This window comes from Lodderomyces beijingensis (assembly GCF_963989305.1).
Source record: "Lodderomyces beijingensis strain CBS 14171 genome assembly, chromosome: 1".
NCBI classification, from domain to species: Eukaryota; Fungi; Ascomycota; class Pichiomycetes; order Serinales; family Debaryomycetaceae; genus Lodderomyces; species Lodderomyces beijingensis.
In genome coordinates this window covers 2,222,018-2,246,683 of record NC_089970.1, presented here as the reverse complement: position 1 = coordinate 2,246,683, position 24,666 = coordinate 2,222,018, and the positions used below count along the sequence as shown (strand labels likewise).

At 45.5% G+C, this 24,666-nt stretch overlaps 9 protein-coding genes across 9 annotated transcripts; 3 read left to right on the top strand and 6 right to left on the bottom strand. All coding sequences in view use genetic code 12, as the record gives it.

The window, feature by feature from the left end:
* Positions 1–532: 532 nt before the first annotated feature.
* Positions 533–2,113, bottom strand: LODBEIA_P09230 (uncharacterized protein; the record flags this gene model as incomplete). The annotated part of the gene is made up of 1 exon (XM_066976897.1): positions 533–2,113. The coding sequence occupies one exon, from the start codon at positions 2,111–2,113 to the stop codon at positions 533–535; it is 1,581 nt and encodes a 526-aa protein (XP_066827861.1).
* Positions 2,114–4,524: 2,411 nt separating this feature from the next.
* LODBEIA_P09220 (uncharacterized protein) lies at positions 4,525–6,516 on the top strand (the record flags this gene model as incomplete). Its single annotated transcript, XM_066976896.1, has 1 exon — positions 4,525–6,516. The coding sequence occupies one exon, from the start codon at positions 4,525–4,527 to the stop codon at positions 6,514–6,516; it is 1,992 nt and encodes a 663-aa protein (XP_066827860.1).
* Positions 6,517–6,636: 120 nt separating this feature from the next.
* LODBEIA_P09210 (uncharacterized protein) lies at positions 6,637–7,660 on the bottom strand (the record flags this gene model as incomplete). Its single annotated transcript, XM_066976895.1, has 2 exons — positions 6,637–7,480; positions 7,611–7,660. 2 exons carry the CDS (start codon positions 7,658–7,660, stop codon positions 6,637–6,639), a joined length of 894 nt encoding a protein of 297 aa, XP_066827859.1.
* Positions 7,661–8,229: 569 nt separating this feature from the next.
* LODBEIA_P09200 (uncharacterized protein) lies at positions 8,230–8,592 on the bottom strand (the record flags this gene model as incomplete). Its single annotated transcript, XM_066976894.1, has 2 exons — positions 8,230–8,522; positions 8,589–8,592. 2 exons carry the CDS (start codon positions 8,590–8,592, stop codon positions 8,230–8,232), a joined length of 297 nt encoding a protein of 98 aa, XP_066827858.1.
* A 412-nt stretch (positions 8,593–9,004) lies between these two features.
* Positions 9,005–11,947, top strand: LODBEIA_P09190 (uncharacterized protein; the record flags this gene model as incomplete). Its single annotated transcript, XM_066976892.1, has 1 exon — positions 9,005–11,947. One exon carries the CDS (start codon positions 9,005–9,007, stop codon positions 11,945–11,947), a length of 2,943 nt encoding a protein of 980 aa, XP_066827857.1.
* Positions 11,948–12,140: 193 nt separating this feature from the next.
* Positions 12,141–13,987, bottom strand: LODBEIA_P09180 (uncharacterized protein; the record flags this gene model as incomplete). Its single annotated transcript, XM_066976891.1, has 2 exons — positions 12,141–13,643; positions 13,949–13,987. 2 exons carry the CDS (start codon positions 13,985–13,987, stop codon positions 12,141–12,143), a joined length of 1,542 nt encoding a protein of 513 aa, XP_066827856.1.
* A 113-nt stretch (positions 13,988–14,100) lies between these two features.
* Positions 14,101–14,709, bottom strand: LODBEIA_P09170 (uncharacterized protein; the record flags this gene model as incomplete). Its single annotated transcript, XM_066976890.1, has 1 exon — positions 14,101–14,709. The coding sequence occupies one exon, from the start codon at positions 14,707–14,709 to the stop codon at positions 14,101–14,103; it is 609 nt and encodes a 202-aa protein (XP_066827855.1).
* Positions 14,710–15,176: 467 nt separating this feature from the next.
* On the bottom strand, positions 15,177–18,566 carry LODBEIA_P09160 (uncharacterized protein; the record flags this gene model as incomplete). The annotated part of the gene is made up of 1 exon (XM_066976889.1): positions 15,177–18,566. One exon carries the CDS (start codon positions 18,564–18,566, stop codon positions 15,177–15,179), a length of 3,390 nt encoding a protein of 1,129 aa, XP_066827854.1.
* A 2,326-nt stretch (positions 18,567–20,892) lies between these two features.
* On the top strand, positions 20,893–24,363 carry LODBEIA_P09150 (uncharacterized protein; the record flags this gene model as incomplete). The annotated part of the gene is made up of 1 exon (XM_066976888.1): positions 20,893–24,363. The coding sequence occupies one exon, from the start codon at positions 20,893–20,895 to the stop codon at positions 24,361–24,363; it is 3,471 nt and encodes a 1,156-aa protein (XP_066827853.1).
* Between the last annotated feature and the right edge of the window lie 303 nt (positions 24,364–24,666).

Below are 24,666 nucleotides of genomic sequence, written 5' to 3'. Positions count from 1 at the left end.
CTTCCACATATTTTATTTTTTGCTTTTCAAGGAGCAAAATTCAAAGAGGAAACAGTTGACTTCTGAATATTATTTGTTTTTCACATGTCGAGGAAGGTTTGATGTATTTTTCAAAAATGCGGAGAATGGGGCAATCCATTTCGGGAAAATAAAAAGGCGGAAAAGGACTCACGGCCAGTTTTGTGCTAGGTGGTATTCTTATCTCCGCGCCGAATCCGCGCACGTGACTCTTCTCGTATCCCCTCGTAATGTTTCTCGGGGATTTTGACGAGTGTATACCAGGCTCCGAGTCCCCAGCCTCAACGGCGGCTGTTTCGATAAGCGGATATGGTGGACCTCTTCAGTGAAAGGAAAAAGGAAGGGGGTGGGGTTGGCAGAGACAACAGATAGCCTTTTGGTGGCCAACCTCCAGGAGAAATCTCAGCAAGATATCAGTGATAAAGCTTAGAGAGATGGTGAAAAGATCAACTGAAACCTAAAAAAAAAAACAACTCAGTACGAATAACTTTAATTGAAAAGAGGCAAGGCAGCGTCAAAGAGCATATCTGAAATTGGGATTCTCCTTATCCGTGAGATCAGCAAACTCGTAGTTTTCAACGTGGCTCATGTCGACGGGCGGCATCGAGTCCCTCTTCTTGTTGTCCACGTAGTACGACACGTAAATGGCAATCAAGCATAAAAGCGAAAACACACCGCAGACGACAATCGCGACTTTGGCCCCTTGGTATTTGGGAGCCTGCGTCGAGATGAACGTTTGTGGCCCAATGAGGTTTCCCACGCAGTAGCCAATCAAGAATATAGCGTTGACGGTGACCTTCTTCGTGTGGCCAGCAACCGAGGAAGACACTTGGGAGAGCACACAGATGAAGCCAACGGGAGCAAGCGTAAACAAATAGAGTCCAGCAAGTCTGCCGGATTTAGTTGGAGCAAACGCCAAGAGGCATTGAGACATCACCACCACAGCTGTGACTCCCACGGCCATCAACGTTCTAGACTTCAAGTACTTGGCGAGCCACGCAAACAAGGTACAGCCAACTATTTCAACGGCTCCCTGCGGCATCTGCATGAGTAAAGAGTCCGCGGTGCTGTAGCCAAAATCCTCTTTCAAGAGGATTGTCCCGAAACTAGTGATGCCTCCGTTGGGGATGTTTGAGGAAATGGCAAACAAAAAGAAGAGCCAAGTTCTCACGTCTTGAAGTGCCTCGATAAACTGGCTCTTTTTGAATCGTGGGTTACCGAAACCTTGTTGATTTGACCTGATTCTTTCAACAACCAACACTTTTTCCTCCTTAGTGAGGAACCACGCGCCGGTGGGGTTGTCGGGGATATGCGCCATGACAAGGAAACCAAGGAATACTGTCATGCATCCGGTGACAACAAAGACCAATTTCCACGCGGGTAAAGAATACGACTCGGCGTTTTTGTACAACCCCCAGCTGATTGCCAGTCCGACAATGGTTCCAATTCCATTTGAAGCAAACCAAAAAGCTGTTCTAAGGAATTGCTCTTCTTTTTTATACCATTGTGAAGTTATAATGGCAAACGCGGGCGTCACTGCCAGCTCCAACATGCCCAAGATGGTTCGCAACGCAATGAAGCCAGGGTACTGCGGCACGGCGCACAATGCCAATATCATCCCCCAGACTATAATGAAAGCAGATACTGTCTTTGCAACGGGGAATCTCTGGAGCAACAAAGACGCCGGGAACTCAAACACCAAATACCCCAAGTAGAAACACGTCGTCGTCCAACTATACATGTCCCCCTTCATATGCAAGCTTTGTCTCAAGCCCAAGATGGAGCTGTAACTGGTGGTGAGCTTGTCCATAAACTGGCACATGTATAACAAACACATGACAGGTAAAAGAAAAGTATCAATCTTTCTCAATAATCTCTTGTTTGTAGCGTCATCAATCACGATGTCTTCACCTTGGTGCTCCAACGCGTACTTCATAGCCAGATCGACATTGTTGGTGATCTTGACCTCTTTACCACCGGGAGAAACAAACGCAGTCAAGACATGGAGATTCTTGTCTTCTAAATCTGACTTTGTAAAAGAAGCCACCGGCTCAACTCGAGCTTCTCCAAATTTTTCGTCGCTTTTTTCAGACATGGCACTATTAAATACTAGTAGCTTATTGATCCCGAGCCTATTGTTGGTTCGAGATCTGCAACGGTTGGAGCTGGAGGTCAGATCTCACTTTATATATAGCATCGCTTCTGATGTTTTGATGGAGATTCCGCTATTCACTCCCTCCCTCCCCCACGGCTTGTTGATAGTTGTGAGTGTTTCCCCTACCCCTTCTTTCACCCCCAATCTGACGAGCCTTTATCTTATCAATGACGAAATAAAGAAAAACATTCCATGCTCGGGATGTTCAGGATTCAAACACGCCGCACCTGGCAAGGCGGCGTACGTAATTAGCAAATACGACTGCAAACTGGGCTATCTTCTGTGTTCTATAGTGCCCCCCCCCCCCCCCCCCAACCTCCTTTTGATTCCCGCTCGCTTCAACATTTTTCCCGTCGCCCCCTTGGCTCGCCGCTGTGGAATCGCTTCTATCGAGATAAGAACTTTGGGGGATGTTGCCAATTCCAACACGCTTTGTCTCCAGGTCAACTCATGTTTTTTACCTTCTGATGATGAAACAGGCGGTTGGAGAAGAAAGCGCAAATTGCACCAGTTCTTGGCGGTGTCAATTGTTCAAGAGATAATTTTTTTTTTGTTTAGTAGACGTCCCTTCTATCTATCTGGCAATGTTGAACGTTTTCATCAATTTCAACGGAATTGGGAGGAACCTCTGAAGAAAATGAAGATAACACACGGGCCGCATTTTTCAATTTAGCGAGGATCAATGGTTGAAATCTCGTCTTTTTCTGAAAAGAAAGAATTTAGCTAAATTTTCAAACAAAATTTTCCCATTTACCACTAAGTTTGCTGTGGTTAATCCAGACAAAGAGATGTCGGGCTTTGCGAAAATAGCGTTAAAAGTCCTTGAAATTAAATGGAGCCCCCGACCTTCTAGAAACAAGCTCAGTTTGTTCTGACGATAAAAGATTTCTAACTCCACAATAGCAATTTGAAGAAGATGCTGCCAGCTGGAGATGCTTCCAAAAGCTTATCGTGAAACAAATATCGAAGAGTTCCCTCTTCTCTTTTTTTTTTCATTTCCGGTGACATGATCAGTCCCTTGCCAAACTTGTTCACGCTCGTCTCTTTGAACAAAAAAAAAGGGATTCGTTTAAAGTTACCGCCTCTTCAGCCTCATTTTAGCCCCCAACCTTTCCGTAGACGGAGATTTTCAGTTATACGTACCGGCTTCCTGAGTAGAAAGAGAACATCAAATATTGGTATCCACTGACTAATAAAACATTTGCGAACTCGAAAACAATTAGTCCTACGAATGCGACCTATGGGTAGACCCGTTTGGCATTTCTCTCTCGCACAACTGCTGCCTCTTTGCTAGAAAAACAGTGTCTTCAAAGGTCAAGGGACTGGCAGGGGTCGAGCACGTCGTTGAAGTGTGAGAAATGAACGTCTTCGCTAAGCCATGTAGTCCTCCTCTCCTCTCGTCTCTGCAAAAGAAATGTAACTCTGAAACAAGCGAGGTTTCTTTTTCTTTGCAACAACTGTCCTCGAACGGATGCTAAAATTTTGCGTATAGTCACATCGTCAAAAACAAGCGAAACCTTCTTGATGTTGCTACAGAGTAGACTTTAGCTCGCAAACAACTCGTGGGTGGTCTTTTTTTCCCCCTCCCAAATAAGCAAACCAAGCACATCCACCACGTTTCTTCAATTTGCATACAAGGTTTGCCATTAAGCTTAATACAAGAGTCGTGGTTTGCAGTCTCGACTCGTTTTGAACCGAATTTTGAACAAACTCGAGTGTATGCAAATCGATGCAGCATCGTTATTTCTTCCCTCGTAAATCTCTCCAGAATAATCTGCCACAACCGGATCTTGAGCTACTTCGAGTTTTACTTCATTTTAATAATTGAGCTAAAGCCAGAGGGGGGTGCCGGTGCTGGTGCCCGTGGTAAGGGGGCGTGTTTGCAACCATGGGTCTGGGACAATCAAAAGGATTGACGATGGCAATACTTCCTTTGTTTGGTAACAAGGGTCGCGATAAGTTGAAAACAGAAATTCCGCCAATTGCATCCTGTGCAGCCCACTTACTGCTTATCCTCTCTCTCTCAGGTCCCTTGAACCCTTGTCTTGTTGTTGTTGGCTCTAAGCTCAATAGACACACGTCTACTCTCTACTGCCACTATTCATTAGCCCCGTTCTTTTCGCTTCAATTTTTGATTTTTCAGTTTTCCTTCCTTCCTTCCTCGAATTTCAATGGCAGGTTTGCTCTCCCACCAGATTTAGGTATCGATACGAAAGTTAAACACCCACAGTGGCTTTCTACACAATTTTTCAACCCAATTTCGTTCAAACGCTGACCATTTCAATCGCCACAGACTTTCGTTTCTTTTCTTTTCTTTCTTTCCTTTTTTATTTGATTCCGTGGGCACCACCATGCTACAATTCCAGCTACATCTCGTTTGCATTTTCGCAGTTTTCACTGGTTCAACACTAGCGCTCCTAGACTTCTTCAAACCGCCAAACTATTTCCGCCATGGAGACAAGATCTCGCTATTTGTGAACAAGATTGAATCCGATCATACCCAGCTCCCCTACGCATGGTACAGTCTATCGTTTGTTTGCCCGCCCATGCATGGCGCCAAGCCCGTGCACTTGTCGCTCGGGGAGATCTTGCGGGGGGACAGGATATGGGACAGTGGATATAAGCTCAATTTCGGCATGGATTCCCATTGCTCGAGGCTATGCGACTTGCGAGCTACACAAGCGGGGATCAAGCGAGCGGCGCAGTTGGTCAAGGATGGCTATGTTGCGCACTGGTCCGTTGATGGACTCCCCGGCGCCACGACTTTTGAAAGCAATTTGCACCGCAACAAATATTACGCCGCGGGGTTCCCCTTGGGGTTTGTTGATAACGAGGGAGTGAGCTATTATTACAACCATGTGATGTTGGTGATTCGATATCACCGAGATAAACCCAATGACAGATCGTACATTGTCGGGTTTGAAGTTTACCCCAAAAGTGTCAGCGACACCTTGTGTCCGGGAGCATCCAAGTCCTACAAGAATTTCGCCTTGCGGCCCCAGTATGATGAAAACGGACAACTTCTGAGCGAACGCACAACTATTCCATACACGTATTCCGTTTACTGGCGCGAAGACAGTTCCATCGATTATGACTCGAGATGGGACTTGTACTACGCGAATGAGTCCGTGAGTGCGAGCAAGAAAATCCACTGGATTTCATTAGTCAATTCGTTGGTGCTTATCTTTCTAGTTTCCGCTGTTGTAATGGTGGTCTTTATTCAGATTATGAAGAAGGACTTTCACAAGCTCGCTCCGAGTTTCTCAACCCCCAACGAGTCCAGCAACCTATCCATTTGGAACAGTTTGGCCCATGACGTGAGCAAAACCCCTGCTTCGCCTTTGCTCCTCACCACGTTGGTCTCGGGAGGCATACAGCTGCTCATTGCCGTGATTGGCGTTATCACGCTTCATTCTCTCGATTCGATACGCAGAAACTCATTTGTCAACAACCACCAAAGTGCATTGTTTTCGTTTTCGATATTTTGCTTTCTGCTATCGGGCCTTGCTTCGTCATTCATCGGCATCAACATTTATAAGTGCTTGCAGAATGAGACTGAGTATCCCTACAGTGTGTCAAGAGCAGTGCCGCTTGCATTGACGTTTAGCGCTGCGTTGCCGGCGTTTTTGTTCCTGCTAATGATGCTACTTAATTTCTTTGTGTGGGCTCAGGAGGCCTCGACCGCGTTGCCATTTGGCACCATTGTTGTGTTTGTTTCCTTGTTTATCTTGATCCAGTGTCCCCTCGGCATCGTTGGTGGATGGATGGGCAACAACTACAAAGTGGGCCTGAAATCAGCCATACTGGAATACCACGAGCTTGGGGAAAAGACAAGTGACAGTACTCGTACTCGTACTCTTTACAGATATAGATTTCGAGTCATTAGAGCTATTGCATCATTTGTCAAGTCAACCGCGGTCTTTGGGCTCATTCCATTTGGAATAGTATATGTTGAACTCATCTTTATCTTCAACTCGGTATGGTTGGAAAAGACAACTTTTTACTACATGTATGGCTTCCTGTTCATCACAACAATCATGCTCATGATCATACTAGCCGAGTCTACCATTATAGCGATTTACATTTCGCTCGTTTACTATAATGACGCCAACTGGCAGTGGCTCTCTTTCCGAGTGGGGTCCGGCATCGCTTGGTACATCTATGGCTACTCCATCTACTACTATTTCAAAGTGCTCAACATTGACGATTACATCAGCACGTTGCTTTACTTCAGTTACATGGCGCTCGCGTGCTTCATTATCGGTGTTGCTGGAGGTTCAGTTTCGGTTCTCACCGGTCTAATGTTTATACGCAAGATCTACAGAAGCGTCAAACTAGAGTAGTTGTAAATAAAAGACAATTCAACGCCAAATTTTTTTCTTTCTTTTCAAGAATGATTTCTATTTAGTTTTCGTAGAAAGCCAAGGATCAACGATAAACAACCTTCAGACCTTGCCGCGTCTCTATTCCAAAGACGAGGCACCGGTAATGATATCAACCAACTCGTTAGTAATGACAGCCTGTCTGGTTCTGTTGTACAAAATCGAGTAACTTGTAATCATGTCACCGGCATTCTTTGAAGCGTTATCCATGGCGTTTCTTCTAGCGGAGATTTCAGAAGCGTAACCTTCAGCCATGGCAGACAACAAGTTGTTGGCAAAGGAAAACTCAGACAAGACCTGTGACGCATCTTCGCTTTCCAACTCGTACTTGTTGATACCTGGAGCATTCTGGATGGCGTCAGCAGCAAAGACTGAAAACTTGGAAGGCTCAAATGAGACCCCAGACACAAACTTGTTGTACAAGATTTCGGTGTTTTCAAAAGTGCCCAATTTTGCAATTTCGTCGGCGATCAAAGCAACTTCGATGAAATTGGGTGCTTCTTTACCAACACCGCTAAAGGCCAACTTCAATTGCGCAGCATGGGTTCTCGACAACTGGGTCTTGACTTTGTCGCCAATGGCGACAATCTCCACATTGTCGTTCAATTCAGCAGCTCTTTTTCTGGCAGCCTTGGAGATTTGCGAGTGGATCGAGCCACACAAACCCTTGTCGGAAGACACCACAACGAGCAAAGTCTTTTCGGGCTTGGCTGCTTGGCCCTCGGCGCCTTCTTGCTCAAGTGCTTTCGGGTCAGCGTTTTCGATGAACTCGGTGTCGGACTCGTTGAAGACACGGGATGCCTGCATAGCTCTTTGGGCCTTGTTCAATCTCGTCGATGCAACAATCTTCATGGTGTTGGTGATCTTTTCAATGTTCTTGATGGACTTGAGACGGTTTTCAATTTCACGCAACGTGGCATATGTTCTATGAAACGGACAAGTAGTTAGTATCAATTGAAACTGTGGCACCCCTCTCTCTGTCCATCCCTCCGTAGCGAGTCCAGAGTTGGTTGAGTCCTTCATCCACGTTGTTTCTGTCTCAATTCGGGACATACCTTACTCCTTGAGCTGAACGTGCAGCTTGAGTAGCTCCTAAACGAAACATTGTAGTGTGCAGTTCACGTGTCTGTATGTGTAATGTCTGAAGTTGACCTGAAAGCTTGCCTCCTTCTCTTGTTTGCAAAGGTCTGCTAAGTTTTTTCACCATATAGGGTGTCAAATGGCTCTCTCCACTTCGGTAAAGCTCCTCGCAGACGGAGACACTATGGGAAGGGGCGCGCTACCATTTTCTCGATTTTTTTGCAGATTTCATTGGGCCAATTTTGGTGCCACATTACACGACCCCTACCAATACCACCAGCATCGGCATATATAGGTATAGAGGAGGAGAAGATAAAGACTACTTGCAAGAGGCAACTCCCTCAAAGGAGAGGGGGAGGTTGATACATGTAGTGTTGCCTTGATGGGTAGTTTTCCATTGCAGTCACTAGGGCAATCTTTTTTTTTTTTTTGGTTCTTACATTCTGAAAAATTGTACTCGAATAATTACCTCTTTATGGTGGCCCACCGGAACCAGAGGAGAACGCTTTCAGTGTTTTCATCATCTGTTTCTTCTTCTCCGCCCAATGATGGGAACCCATGGCCTCCACATTTCAGCAGCGCTAGTTTTTGTTTCTATTTCGACGGATCGTTCTTTTGGTAGCCTTGGTAGCCCTGGAATTGGTATGCTTCTAGCATCTTGAGGTACTTCAATATCAACGGCTTGCAATTCCTTCCCGCGTCGTCCTGGTGGTATTGTTTGCATTTCCTCACGGCTTCGTGTGTCACTCTCAACTCGTATGTTCTTATCCACTGCTCTCTGAGCATCGATTTTCTAGCAGCGTCCACTTCCGATAAATCGTTGTAGCTTATATCGTCAAATGATACGAGTTCGGGCCTTTGGTGGTTGGCATAGCTGTCTAGTTTACCTATCACGGGTGTTAGTAATCGCAAAGATCACCTATCAACTCCAAGAGAAAAAATTCGTCACATACCCATTGTTTCTCGAGGATTTGTAAGTAGTGTTGTTCCTGATGCTTGACAGGCGCCAAATACAGTGAAAAGGGACTCGAGAGGCGGAAAGAAGCTGGGAGTAACTTCTAGCTCAATTGGTTGTGGATGCTTGCAACTGAGGTCCTGTTGGTAATTGTCAAAAGATAAATTTTAACTGGACCAGATTTAACCTGTTTGCACTACCGCCGCCCAAACACCCACTACGGCACCAGAAAGAATACAACAAAGAGGAACAACCAGGCTCATTTCGTCTCCATTTTTTGACGGGTTTTTTGTTCCTTTATTTGTTTCATCTTGAGACCGTGTCACCATTGAGTTTCACCGTTGTTTAGCTCTTGGTTTGGGGTCAAAAGATAGGTTTTTTTTCCTTTTTTTTTTCGAGATAGAAGCAGGGCTGATGGCAGAGAAAGAGGCATCGAAAGTAGCCTCGTCAGGTTACGAAGGATTGAAAAAAGCCGAGGCAATCTCCTTCAATGCCAAGTGGATCTCGTTTGCTCACACCTTGTTTGCAAGTCTGTCGTTTCTTGCAGCGTTGGCGGTGGGAGTGGCACTCCATTATCACAAAATTGTCGAGAATGCCTCGTTTGGTTACCCCGACGAATGGTTCCCCAGTGTTTCTGCAACGATTGGGGACAGGTACCCCGAAAGATCGGTTTTCCAAATCATTATTGCGTTGACCGCAGCCCCCAGGTTTGGCATGCTCGCATTGGACTTTATATCATTGTACAGGCAGAGCTCGTACATCCCCTACGTTGCCGCGAGTGCAGGCGTGTTGCGAACTTTTTCAGCAGGTGGATGGATGTACGTGACGTCGACGGACGACCATGACGCGCATGACGTGTTTATGATTTTGTACATTTTGTTGACTGTGCCATGGACCATGTGCATCACCTTGTTGTCGCCAAAGGGGTCGTTCCAGCGCAGCGCGAGATTCTACTCGGCGTGGGCGTTTTTCGGTACGATTGTACCCTTGATTTACTGGTTCATCCAGCACAAGGTCCACGTGAGGGCGGGCGCCTACTCGATATACGCCTATTTCGAATGGGGGTTGATTGCGTTGGACATCTTGTTTGACTCGTGGTCCTACTTGGATTTCCAGAACATTGACATTTCGATCCTGGGCGAAGGAGTCAAAGTGGTATCGGGGCAAAAAAAAAAGCCCGTTCAAAAACCGGTAGCAAGCTTTGTTGAGAAGGACGAGTTTACAGTTGCCGAGTTTTTGGCAAACGCCGTGAATTCGTACATGTTTTGGACAGTTGTCAGTTCATTGTATGTTTGCGTTTGGTATTTTCCGTTATGGGAATTGGGACTCACGGGATACGAAGCTGTCATTGTTGTAGTATTTTTAGCCCCAATTCTATTACTCCCTTCCAGTTTAAGAAAATATCTCGCGGCCAATTCTCAATTTGCTCGATCGTTGACAGTTACACTCGGAATTGGATCCTACAAAATTGTCGACCCGGAAAAGAGGCTCCTTACGATCACCGCGGGGACTGCATTTGCAGTCATGGCATTTGTCAATGAATTTTGGGCTTTATCAAATCAACCGAAAAAACTAAACTCGTACATCGCCACTTTCACCTTGGGATTGCTCGCTACATCGGTGTTTAAATTTTTAAACTACTCCAACAATCCGGCGTGGCCCATTATGCACGCTGAAAATGGAGGCTACAATGGCATTGCAGTTTTTGTCGGGCTTTTAGCAGCTTTGTCAACGCCCAACATGAGTGAGACAACGACATTACCACCAATAACGGCAAGTTCAGGTGGGTCTCTCTTATTGGGAGCTTTTGGCTTTGGAGGCTACTTTTTCGCATTGCAAGCGTTTTTATCCGATTCAGGCACTTTGGTCCTTTGGACGTGGGAGGGGTTCCCAATTCAAGGCCCAACACCGATAACAGGCGCGCTCCCACACTTGGCTGTGTTTAGCTTGGGGATTTTCGTCTCGACAAAGTACTCGTCAATAGCATTGAGCAGTTGGAGCTACAATTTGATAGTTGGAACTGCGAGTGCTGTGGCAACTTACAACTTTAAAGGGTGGGCAGGCTTTGCGGCTACATTGGTGTACGTGTTCTACTTGGCGACATTGGCTCCTGTGATTATGCAGTCGGTGAGTGGGTACAATCCAAGTAGGACTTTTTTTGTGGGTTTCCTTGTAGATATCATCATCTCACTTGGAAGTATTTGGATTGTCGCTTATGCATTTGTCCCCTACGGACCATTGTTGAGAGAACGGACCGATTTGATCTTGGGTGTGTCAACGGTGTTGATATTTGTCGGCGTCTTTAATTACAGGTGGAGACTATTTGCCAACGCAATTAACTCGAGACCGAAACTGGAAAAGACGCCAGCTCCTTTGGCCAGTGGCTGCACAAATTTGTTGAAACAACTTTGCTCAATCATCGTTGTACTTTTAGCGCTCACCTTGGCAGGTACAATCAAGAGGTATCCATCTGATCTAGGCCACCCTTACAATGAGAAATCGCAGTCATTTACCACAGGTATCTGGTGTGTACACTTTGGTTTAGATAATGACATGTGGTCATCGGAAACGCGAATGAGGGATCTCATCAAAGACGCCGAGGTTGACATAATTGGACTCTTGGAAAGTGATACCCAGAGACTCATTGGCGGTAACCGAGACTTTACGCAAAAGATTGCCGAGGATCTCGGCATGTACGTTGACTACGGACCAGGTCCAAACAAGCACACATGGGGCGCAGCGCTATTATCCAAGTTCCCAATTCTCAAATCCACGCATCACTTGATGCCTTCGCCCGTGGGGGAGCTCGCTCCCGCTATCCATGCCACATTGGATATCTACGGTGAAGAAGTTGACATTGTTGTGTTCCACTCGGGTCAAGAAGAAGATGTGGAAGACCGGAGGCTACAAAGTTTAGCGTTGGAGGAGATTATGAGCAAGTCCAAGAACCCCATGGTTTTGTTGAGCTACTTGGTGACTGACCCGCTCCAGGGCAACTATTTCACGTATACATCGGAGAAATCGCGCATGCATGATATCGATTCAACGGACTGGGACCGGTGGTGCGAATACATTTTATTTAGAGATTTGAAAAAAATCGCGTATGCGAGAATCTCGAGATCGACAATTACCGATACCGAGTTGCAAATCGCCAAGTTCCAACTTGCTACTCCTGAAGAGAGAGCCGATTTCAATGCTGATTTTTACTACGGCAACAATTTCGTTGACGAGTATGAAATTGACGAGGAGTTGAGGTTGCCGCAAAAGTTTAGAGGCGACGGGGTAAGAGGACATCGGTACCATGTTTTTGATGAGCCGCGATATTTCGACCAGCGGAGAGAAAGTTTATTCTTGTAAGTAGTTGTGTTTCAACAGACAGACTTTAATACACGCTAATGTTTTAGATTTACAGGGAGGGAGGGAGGAAGGAAGAAACGATTATCAAGACAAGTGTGAAGGTATCGAGTGCAATGCAAGGTCGTGATATTTTTCTTTTTTTAAATACATGCTATGTAGAACTCTTCTCACCACTCCGTTCATCCCTCGCCTCTCACTCCAATAGTCCCTGTGCCTCAGCCTGGGCTTCGACACTTTCAACGTTGAGCTCACGTTCCCTATCACCCAAACTCTCCAAATTTTGATTATTTCTCAACTCATACAATCTGATTTTTTTCCTGATCCTCTTAATCTGCCATTTAGTAGGCACAAAGGGCAAAACGCCGTGTCTTTCTTCATACAACTTGACTTTCAACCATATGATAACCAAGAGCCAATAGGTAAAGTAAGTAGTGACACTACCGTAAGTTGCTGAGTTGGTCCATCCAAAGATGGCATTAAGCACCATCCACCATCCATCGGTTAACCCGTTACAACAATTGACATGCCATACGCTTTTCGCGACATCATACGAGCCGGGTCCGCTTCCCGTCTCGCTAGGGTCAAATCCGCCGCATGCTCTCACGTAGGATTCCAACTCGAGGAACCAGACTCCACGTGACATGAGCCCCGCTGACACAATGTAAAGGAAGCACGTTGAAAAAATGAGGAAATACTGGAGCGAAAGCTTGTTGCCTCCCTTGTATAGGAGAAATCCAATCAGCGACCCTACTGCGATGCCGCATGAAATCGAGAGCGGGATCGATGTGAGTGGTTGCGACATGCCGATTCCTCCAATGAACACCACGGCCTCGAGTCCCTCACGGAGGGTGGTTATCAAGGGCAAGATCGCCAAGAAATATTTCTTGCTCAAGCCACCTTTTCTTTTCTGATGGTGACGATGGTGACGATGAGCATCGGCAGATGATAAAGTTGAAGATTTCCTCGCGCTGGGAGCCAAGGGTGCGCTCTCAGACTCGGAGCTCACCCTTGTGCCGCCATAGTTTCTCAGCTCCTCACTGGCACCATCGACGTCCTCGACGCCTTCTCTCGTGATTTCGCTTTCTGAGTCACCCCACTTGGCAATCTCCAGCTCTCCCTCTTCGTCCAAGTCCTGCTGTTGGTCATTGTAGGCGTCGCCCAATTTGATCCACCATTTCAACTTCATCACTTTGTTGATGCGCAAGAGTCCCAACCCCATAACGGTGATGATTACACTCGAGGCAATGGAAAAGACGCCTTCCCAGACCCGTTCCGTGTACGACCAGTAGTCTTTGCCAATTATGTAAAATGCAAGAATGAAAATCAAGCCAATGATGAAACAAATCACGAGTCCCATGATGGCACCCACCCAGACTTGAAGCTTGAGTTTCCGCTGCACGTTTGCTAGGTTCGACATCTTGGAAGCACTGGACGCTGTAGGCCGTAGATCCGACGCGTCACGTTGTGCGGACGAATCTTCTTCACCTTGACTGTTATCATCGTGTTTATGAGATCGCTGATTTATAAATGACAAAAGTACCGAGATGATGATTGCTGTTTCTAGCGTCTCTCGTAGTATGATGAAAAAGATTTGAATTGAGAAATATTCCTCGATTTCAAACATGCTTTGCTCAGAAGCGTCTTCCCTAAAGTGGCTAAGCAAACAACCTCTGGTGTTTCTGGTCTTCTTCAGTAACTGGTGGACCAGAGTATATGTGGGTCAATAAAAATTTCCACACTCTCTTTGAGTGTGTCTCTCGACTTATTCTATGCAGTGGAAGCGGCGCCATTTTATTACCCGATTGGGAATAGCCCTGGATCACCACCGCCATTCACTCCTCTCACCACCACCGGACCCACCACCACAGGAAACGCCGTACCAGAGTCTGTAAAATCCATGCATGATGATGCACAGGTGTAAAACGTTATCACATTGTATCGCGTACTCCTACAAAGTAACAACAACCAACGCGGTAGCCACAACTAACCACTATCTTCTACTGCCTCAAGCAAAAACTGTATTCTAATCAATCTAAACATTATAAAAAGTACTTGCAAATCTGAATCTAATGTTAACGCCTTCGTATTTCAAATTCTCTTTGTCGTGGTGCTGGTGCTGGTTGTTTTTGTCTCTTGCCACCCCCTCTCGGCACTCATTTAGCAGGAAACACAATCGTAGCAGTTAAGCACGTAATGTATTCATCGTCCTTCGTGTAGGCTCTGGCATTCACCAAGTATTTCCCCGGTGGGACCTCGGCAGGTATTTCGACAACTTTGCTGATAATCTGTTGGCCCTTTTCAATAGGACACTCCAAGTCAACCTTGGTGATTTCTTCACACAAGTCATACGTTTGGTGGATTAAACGTATGAACCCGTAGCGCACGTCCACTTCAACGTAGGCGCCGTCGCTGATGGTCTTGTCTATGGTCCCTCTGGCGGTGAATGTAAGGTTGGCTCCCGCTTGAGGTGGGTTGGGCGAGATAACCACTTCTTGAAGCGACAAGAGCTGGGCATCGTCAGCGTCGCAGACTTCAATGGGGGATTCGCCTGGCACGGGCTTGGTGCCGGGATTCGGAAAAGATATAGCATGGATTTTCTCATCCTCTTTTGGCTCAATTTCAAAAAGCTGTGGCGTTTGGTGCTCGTTGGAATTGGCAAACACCGCAAGAGCACGTTCTATGTAGTTGTTGAAGAAGGATGAAGCTTGAACTTGCAAAGTTGCTGCTATTGCAGCAATTGCAACTTTAGTGAATGAGACCATATATTACTTTTGTTCTTTTGTCGGATTAGATTGATAACGGCGCTTGAAAATAAGTGTTGATCGGTTTTCTTTACACAGATTTCCAATGTTGGGATGCTGTTTGGTTCGTGTGTCTCTTTGTTTCAATTACTACGGTTGCCGTGGCGGTAGTACACCGAACTGCGAATTTGTTATCGGGGCAACATCAAGAAAGTCGCACTTGGTAGCATCGGCAAAACGCCACTCCTCCTTTCCATTCACATTTACGTATCAAACACCACCACCACCGCCATTCTCACCGTTGCCCAATCCCCATGCAACTTGTTCTCTAGCATCTACAGCCAACTTCAAATGCAAATAATTTTATTAAATTTTAGTGCAGGATCGTTCTATGAATCTCTATTAAAAAAAAAAAACCATACCAAGCAAATTGAAAAAAAAAAGCAAAAAAAAAAAAACAAAACTGAAATCAAAAACATACACTCTTTTCACCCTGAGATTATCAAATTGGCAGTCATGGTATCGAACCTCTCCCTGATTAATTTTGCTTCAATTTCAAGTAGCTCATGGTATATAGCCTCGCCTTTTGAACCATTCTTTTTCAACATTTCCTTCATTCTGCTTCTCGTCAATTTCCAAACGACGGAGTCATTCACGGTGGTGTAAGTGAATTGCCTGTATTTGGAAGCGTCGTCCAAATCACCAAATGCCACGAGTGGCACTATGCTAGAATGAAGCTCGCGCCCTTCGGTTTCAAATCTCACCACTGCACGGACCAAGCCTGACTCAACAACAAAGAAGCTGGGCTCGTCATTCAAAGTATTGTAGAATTGTATATTTTCGGGGATTTGTTCCTTGATGAAGTAAGAAGCAAGCGGAGACCAGAATTCCGTATCCTTATCACTGAGACCCTGGAATGTAATCATTAGCAATGGCAATGGCTGCTTAGCAAATTTGTCATTCTGGGCAACATGGTATTTACTCTCTGTCTTGTGCTCATCATAAACAGTCTTGCTTGCTGCTTGAAGCACTTGCTTGGTTCTGGGGGTACCAAACTCATTCGAACCGAAATGGCCAAAGAGTTTTGCTCCAAACGATGATGGCGACTGGAAGGAGTTGTTGCGACTTCCCGAGGTGTTGCTTGCCTCGGGTACGCTTCGAGAAGCAGAATGGCCAGGGATGCTTGTATGTTTCTTCTTCAAGGTCTTGTAGGTCTTGAGAAAGGAGTTTTCACACCATTCCAACGCGTAATTGAGCGAGCTGAAAAGCTCAATTGGTGGGTCGTTATTTTCAAAAAGACCAGCATCTCGCAACCCTTTAACAATGTCGTCTTCATCTTTGACCGATGAGATTATCAACTGAGTTCGATACTCATTTGTCAAATTCAAAATTCTTCTGAAACCTTCTGCCGCTGAAAAGTCGATTGAAATTACCCCTTTCATATCGATGATCAAATATCTCAAGGGCACTTTTTTCAACTTGTCGTCTTTAAAAATGAGCCTAATCTCTTTTTCAACACCGCCAATGGAGCCAAAGAATATCGTGCCTTGCAATTTCACAATGCAGATTTGCTCACCGACATTCTTTAAAAACTCCTGCTGTTTAGGGTGCCTCAACACAGTCGACCTCGCCACGTTTCCCGAGTAGATGCCCTGCACAACTGGCGTTCTACCGGCCTCAACGACAAACGACAAGCAAGCTAAAAGGATACCAATGCCAATACCCGCGACAAAGTCAACTGCGCCCATGGTAACAACAATGATGATAATCGTGGTGTACTCAATGGGTCTCAATCTTCCCCACGTGTCCCAAACAGACTCCTTGAGCAACTCGTAGCCCAAGAGATAGATCAATGCTCCAACGACGCAAACGGGGATATAGCCAATGACAACGGGACCAGCCATCATCACGGCGGTAGTTGCAATCGCCAACATCACACCAGCCAATCTCTCATTAGCTCCTGCGCGAATGAACAACACCGAGTTGGTGTAAACAAGATAGTTTTGGATCGATCCAACTAAACCTGCAACCGCGTTGGAGTAGCCATGGGCAACGAGTTCTCGATCGACGTCGATTTCATCCATGCCTATGCTCACAGCCAAAGCTGGGACATTGATTGGAACATGCAAGATTCCGAAAAAGGTCAATGCCAACATTGTTGGTACTTGTCGAAGCAAGACCCACCAGTCAATCAAACCAAACTTGTAAAGTTCGTAAAACAGGTACCATGGTTGGTCGTCTTCAACAGCAGGGAAAATCCATCCCAAGTCTCTTGCCGTTTGCAAAGTCCAATTCGGGACTAAAGCCACCACGATGTGGAACAAGATGAAAACAACAATAAAGTATAGCGGCACCAAAAGAGAGTTGTGGATTCTGTGCTGCAAGATGATCAAAAATGCTGCCAATGCAAGTGGGATGGTCCACTCAAGAAAAGTGAGGTGGTTAAAGAACAAATACTTAAAAGTTTCGTAGTTGTAGGAAAGCCCACCTTCCAATCTCGAGGAAACTTCAACACCTGTTGCCACAAGGAAATAGCCCACTCCACCGATGCACCCAACCAAAATATGCCTGGGAAAAAACCCCACCAAGACGCCTAACTTGAGCTTACCAAGGAGAAAGAATACAAGGCCAGTGACAATTGAGGATACGGCATAAGATGCAATTGTGGTGGCGATGATGGCGTCGTCGCCCATTCCGTCATTGCCCATGGTCTTGGCGATGGCAAATGCCATATTGTGGAAAAATGGAGTAACTTCAATCATTTCCGATCCAATGCCTGCTTTAAAAGCAGATCCACCGAGTGAATAAATCAATTGTGAAACAATGCAAGAAACGTAAAACATGGCTAGCCCAGCTGGTGCCAATGCCGCGAAAATGGGGTCACTAATGGGGAACATAATCATACCATACGATAAACCATCCAAGATGTTCAAAAGTGTCCCTAAAAACACCCCAGGAAGAAACTGGAATGGTTTTAGGAGTAGTTGATGAAGAGTACTTGGCTGGGGCTCTTTTTCGTATGCATCATATGAAGATTTGGGTGCGCCATTGAAACTGTCCCCATCTTCTACATCTTCTTCTCCTGCGGGAGCAAATGTTTTTTTCTTGAATTTCGGGGTTTGTTGAGCTTCGCTTCCATCTTCCTCGTGGCCCTGAGACTCTATAGAGTACAATTTTCTTGAGCAAGAGTCGGCAAGTAGTGGAGTTGCGCTGTTGCTGGTCGAATACGCATGAGACGACAGTGTGGTGAGAATGGGCTTTGGTTTCGTTTGCGAATGTTCCGAGAAAGCTGGAGGTTCGTCCTGGCAGCCCTCGTTGTCGTAGTTGGCCGATTCCAAATGAGTCTGGTCGTCTCCCGAAGACGAGTCATCACCGTCGACGACCCCAATGTTTGCCAAGTTGGCCGTTTGCTCATGGACCTCGACACCAGTGTTGATCTGGGGCGAGCTCAAGTATGGGTTGAAGCTTGCCCTATGGCTCATACTGACATAGCTCCGGCCACCACTGAAATCAAAATTGTTCCCGCCGTTGTAATTGTTGTTGTTGTAGTTGTTGTTGTTTTGGTTGCTACTGTTGTAGTTGAACGCTTCTCCAATTGAATAGTTTCTTAATCGGTTGGCTTGCTCCTTGTGTGTACTTCTAGAATGCTGATGCTGTTGTTGATGTTGTTGTTGTTGTGAATCAGCAACAGACTCGTTTTGAGACTGCGAGCTAAACAGCTGATCATTTCTCAACGCGGCTGACAAGGGAGACGCGGTGGAACTGCCAAAATTGAACGTATTGTGAACTGTGGCATCTGAGTTATTTGGCGATGAGCCATGCTTATTGGACTTGCCATTTGCGCTGCTGTTCCGCTGCTTGTTATTGGAGAAACTCATCTTCTTTTTCCCATTCCCGAGAAAAAAAAGCCTATACTAAAGTGTGGTTTTCAAAGATGCAAACGTCAACAACTGTCTGTGGGAGGAATGCAGTGGTGAAGATAAAGATGAGGAAGAAGATGATGCTGGGTGGTGGGGTGTGGGATATTCACCTCACTTTATATCTCCAACTACTAGTGCCACACACTTTGTGCAGATCCACATTATAATAGTCAATCGTGTATTGAAGGATTTTTTGCTGCCCAGATTGCGCCTGCCACTGTCGCCAACCTGCCGCCTCCGCCGAGAACGCCTCCTTCTGAGTCGCAGCAGCAGCAATATTCCGGACACATTTGCGACACAGGAACTGCGACACAGGAACTGCGACACAGGAACTGCGACACGCTCCGGGCTTAGAGCGAGACTATCGCAGTTTCTGTAGGTTTTTTATTTTTTACAACCAAATTGGAGGCAAACTTTTACAACCAAATTGACAGCCACAACTTCCATCGACAATTACATCTACAACCACAACTATGTTCTGCTGCTTGGAACAGTAGTACCAGGAAGGTATGTCACGGGCATCAGAAAGAAAAAGCCTGGTTTGATTTCGGCTAATTTTCGAAAAAATAACAAAAATTAGGTCAACAATTCTCGGAAGGGTTCAATTTACTTGGGTTGCTGCCACAATGTGTTGGAGGGAAAGAGATAGAGAGAGAAGAACCCTCACGACATATGAGCCCTTCTCCCCCTTTTATGGTTCCGAGTGCTTTTGACTTTTTTTTTTTTTGTCCTGTTTTTAAGCACATTTGCATTCCAGCTAGTAGGATGATTGGAGATGGGGAAGGAGGAAGGGAGAAGAGGTGATGGCGTGAGGCAGTATGGTCAAGGATTTTGTTTTTTTTTTTTTTTCATTGGCTAGGTACGTTTCAAAAATTGCTGCTCTATATGAGGCCCAAGCCTTCCAAAAACCCACCCCAGTTCATTCCACAGTCCAGTAAAGCCAAAGATGTATGTACCAGATCGGGTACAATGCAGGTGATGAAAAAAAAAAAAATTCAAGCCGAGCCTAGAAGCATGGGGTGAAAACAAAAACAGAAAAACATTTTCCCTCAATTGTAGAGGTCCTAGGGCAACCCCCAGCGCAGTCCGATGCTTGTCTTTAGCCATGAGTTTGCCAGTGATTGCCGAATTATTGGTCCTACTTCCCGGTCTAGAGGTGGTGGCAGACAGACGTTCAATTACGTCTGGAGAAGAGAAGGTTCCTGAAATATTTGCGACAAAAAAGTCTAAAAAAAAAAGACTAAATTTATAAAAAAAAATTTTCTTCTCGCACGGCTTAATTTTATTCCTTAGCCATGAAGAGGCAAGAACTAGAGACTAACCCCAGAGTAGAGTTGAGTTTTACAGGAAGAATCGCCTTTGAAATTATTAAAAAAAAAAAAAATAAAAGCCCATGAAATCTTAGTGCCTTTATCTACAGACTGGGACTTGGCTACGGTGCTCCATGTGTTCGTTGGTGAAAGTCAAAGATCAACTCTTCGAGTGGGTCGATCCCACGATACCAACTGGAACAGAGTTTTGAAAGCAACCACGACAAAAAAATTCTGCAAGAGCACGTGATTGGCGTTTTGTCATTTGGTACCACTAAACAACGCTGGACCACTGAATCCTTATTCTGAAAGCAAAACGCAGTCAAGCGGGCTCTTGAAACAAAAAAAAAAACATACACACACCAACTGTTGCCCACTTTAGAGGCCCTTGTAATGTATTTTAATTGGCGTTGTCCATAGTCGTCGAGTTTCTTCGTTTCAAGGCTAGTCCTTGGCTCCACGATTGATTGGAGAAGCTAAGACAAGTCAACAAAATAACAAAACTGTAGCTGGTATCCTGTTGGCTACTAATTGTGCAGCAGCACCATCATCACCGGCCACACCTTGACCACACAAAAATTTTCTCATGTCTCCAGTTTCAGAAATCCACGTTTCAAAGCGTCCCAAAGGGCACAAGTACTAATATGGTAATCGGCAAAGCATTAACCGCGGTAGTGTACTTTTGCAGCAGCTCCATCCCTCATCGTTACTTTGCGCTACCACGGCGGTTAGCACTTTTTTTTTTTTCGTTTTTTTTTTTTTTCCATCTGAGTCACTATGGATGCAGATTACTGAATTTGGATCCTGAGGTCTCCCACACACATTACACAGTTGGAAAAGCAAAAAAAAAATTTTTCAATAAAATTTCCCCTAGTATCATAAATAACTGATCAAATCTCCTAAACTTCAAGACTTCTCCACTTTATCCTTTCTCATCTTCATCTTGATCAAAAACCCCTGTATACACAGCCGCGATGATGTTGGTGAATAATTTCAAATTATTCTCACGTCAGTTGACAGGGTTGAACAAGTCGTCGTCGCTATTGTCGACAAAGTTTGCTCCATTGTCCTTCAAGTCATCATTCTCCACAACTAGACCCAGGCTACAGGAGGAACTAAAGTATGCTGGAGCCGAGTTGCTCAAGAAATTCACTGATGAGCATGGACACAAACTCGTCGATGTATCAAAAGTGTTGGTCATTGGTTCCGGCGGTTTGTCGATTGGACAAGCTGGTGAGTTTGACTACTCGGGATCGCAAGCGATTAAAGCTTTGAAAGAAGCAAACAAGCAGTCTATCTTGATCAACCCCAACATTGCCACAAACCAAACTTCTCACGCATTGGCCGACGAAATCTACTACTTGCCGGTGACGCCCGAGTACATTACATACATTATAGAAAGAGAAAGACCCGATGGTATCTTGTTGACATTTGGTGGACAAACTGGTTTGAACGTCGGTGTCAAATTGGACAAGATGGGTGTCTTTGACAGATACGGGGTCAAGGTGCTCGGTACACCAATCAAGACTTTGGAAACCTCGGAAGATCGTGATTTATTCGCTCAGGCATTAAAGGAAATCAACATCCCCATTGCCGAGTCCATCGCCGTTGAGACCGTTGACGACGCCTTGGTAGCTGCTGAATCGGTCGGGTACCCAATCATTGTCAGATCAGCCTACTCTCTTGGTGGATTGGGTTCTGGTTTTGCTGCTAACAAAGACGAATTGAGAAACTTGGCTGCCCAGTCGCTTTCCTTGGCGCCACAAATTCTTGTGGAAAAATCATTGAAAGGTTGGAAAGAAGTCGAATACGAAGTTGTCCGTGACCGTGTTGGAAACTGCATCACTGTTTGTAACATGGAGAATTTCGATCCCTTGGGTATTCACACCGGTGACTCCATCGTTGTAGCACCTTCACAGACTTTGTCAGATGAAGAGTACCACATGTTGAGAACCGCTGCTATCAAGATCATTAGACACTTGGGTGTTGTCGGTGAATGTAACGTCCAATATGCGCTTCAACCGGACGGATTGGACTTTAGAGTCATTGAAGTCAATGCTCGTTTATCCCGTTCCTCGGCCTTGGCCTCAAAGGCTACCGGTTACCCATTGGCATACACTGCTGCCAAGATTGCTCTCGGCCACACCTTGCCAGAGTTGCCAAACCCAGTTACCAAAACCACCTCGGCAAATTTCGAACCATCGTTGGATTACTTGGTCACCAAGATTCCACGTTGGGACTTGTCCAAGTTCCAACACGTTAAGCGTGACATTGGGTCCGCTATGAAGTCCGTCGGTGAAGTTATGGCCATTGGTCGAAACTTTGAAGAATCTTTTCAAAAAGCCATTAGACAAATCGACCCATCTTACATTGGTTTCCAAGGTGACAAATTCGATGACTTGGATGAAGTCTTGCAAAATCCAACCGATAGAAGATGGTTAGCCGTTGGCCAGGCCCTCTTGCATGAAAACTACTCCGTCGACAAGGTCCACGACTTGACCAAGATTGATAAGTGGTTTCTCCACAAGTTGATGAACATTGTCAACATGTACCGCGAGTTGGAAGCTGCTGAAGAGTTGCTGAATATCAACAGCGACTTGATGAGACGCGCTAAGAAATTGGGGTTCTCCGATAAACAGATTGGTCTCTGTGTTGGTGCCAAGGAGTTGGAAGTCAGAAAAGTGAGAAAGGCTTTTGGCATTACTCCCTTTGTCAAGAAAATCGATACCTTGGCTGCCGAGTTCCCAGCAAACACCAACTACTTGTACACCACTTATAATGCCACCAGCTCCGACATTGACTTTAATGAACATGGTACTTTGGTCTTGGGTTCAGGTGTCTACAGAATTGGTTCCTCGGTTGAGTTTGATTGGTGTGCCGTTTCCACTGCACGTGCATTGAGAGAAATTGGACACAAGACGATCATGATCAACTATAACCCGGAAACCGTTTCCACTGATTTCGACGAAGTTGACAGATTGTACTTTGAGGAATTATCCTTGGAAAGAGTGTTGGATATTTACGAACTTGAAAATGCCGAAGGTGTCGTGGTTTCAGTTGGTGGTCAATTGCCTCAAAACATTGCGTTGCCATTACAAGAAAATGGATGCAAAGTGCTCGGTACCAACCCAGAGGATATCGACAAGGCCGAGGACCGTCACAAATTCTCCCAGATTTTGGACTCCATTGGTATTGATCAACCAGCTTGGAAAGAATTGACTTCAGTAGAAGAAGCTGAGAAGTTCGCCGATGAAGTTGGATACCCAGTCCTTGTTCGTCCGTCTTATGTTCTTTCTGGTGCTGCAATGTCGGTCATCAACAGCAAGAGCGAATTGGATGCCAAGTTACAAAACGCATCAAAAGTCTCCCGCGACCACCCAGTTGTCATTTCCAAGTTCATCTTGGGTGCTCAAGAAATCGATATTGATGCCGTTGCCGCAGAAGGCCAAGTCCTTGTGCACGCCGTCTCTGAGCACGTTGAAAATGCCGGTGTCCATTCAGGTGATGCAACTTTGGTTCTCCCACCACAAGAATTATCCCAAACATTGCTTGACCGTTTGAAGGAAATTGCTGATAAAGTTGCTCAAGCTTGGAAGATCACGGGACCTTTCAACATGCAAATCATCAAGAATGACCAAAACGGAACCCTCGATGATGCCCAATGCGAATTGAAAGTTATTGAATGTAACATCCGTGCCTCGCGTTCATTCCCCTTTGTTTCAAAAGTCCTCGGTATCAACTTTATCGATGTTGCCGTCAAGGCCATCACCAAGGAAAACGTTCCTCAACCAGTCAACCTCATGAATGCAAAATACGATAGAGTCGCAACCAAGGTCCCTCAATTCTCATTCACAAGATTAGCTGGTGCTGATCCTTTCCTCGGTGTGGAAATGGCATCTACTGGTGAAATTGCATGTTTCGGAAGAGACGTGCTCGAAGCTTACTGGACCACCATGCAATCCACCATGAACTTCCACTTGCCTATGCCTGGTCAAGGTATATTGTTTGGAGGTGACTTGACCAATGACAAACTCGGTAACGTTGCCAAGACCATTTCGGGATTGGGTTACAAATTCTTTACTGCCAGTCAACCAGTTGCAGACTACTTGCAAAAGTACGTTTCTGAACCGGTGGGAATTATTGATTTCCCCAAGACTGACAAACGTGCCTTGCGTGAAATCTTCCAGGACAACCAGGTTGGTGCAGTGTTCAATTTGGCTAGAGCCAGAGCAGAGGACTTGCTAGATGAAGACTACGTGATGAGAAGAAACGCAATTGACTTTGCCATCCCCTTGTTCAACGAACCAAACACCTCGCAATTGTTTGCCTCGTGCTTGAAAGCAAAGATTGCCGACAAGGTCAAATTCGACAAAGTTCCTGAATCTGTGGTTGTTCCACATGAGGTGCAAAGATGGAGTGAGTTTATAGGCGGCAAACCGGTATAGATAAGGATGTAAATTGGGTAGGTGAGTAAATAATATATAAAGTAATAGACTAGCAGAACGAGTGTAAAAGAAGAAGAACAAAAGACTTGTTGAGGGTGCCACGCGTAAAACCTTGTCACACGAGCACTACGAGCGCAGTAAAACACACCGGAATTTTTGAAAGCATCGCTACTTTTGGGATGGACTAATTGGTAAAGAATTATCAGTCGAGGTGGCCAGACTCACGACTATGGTTGCAGGTAGACTCGAACTTGGATTACAACCCAACAACCACATCTAGCAAGCCTGGACTAAGAAAAAAAT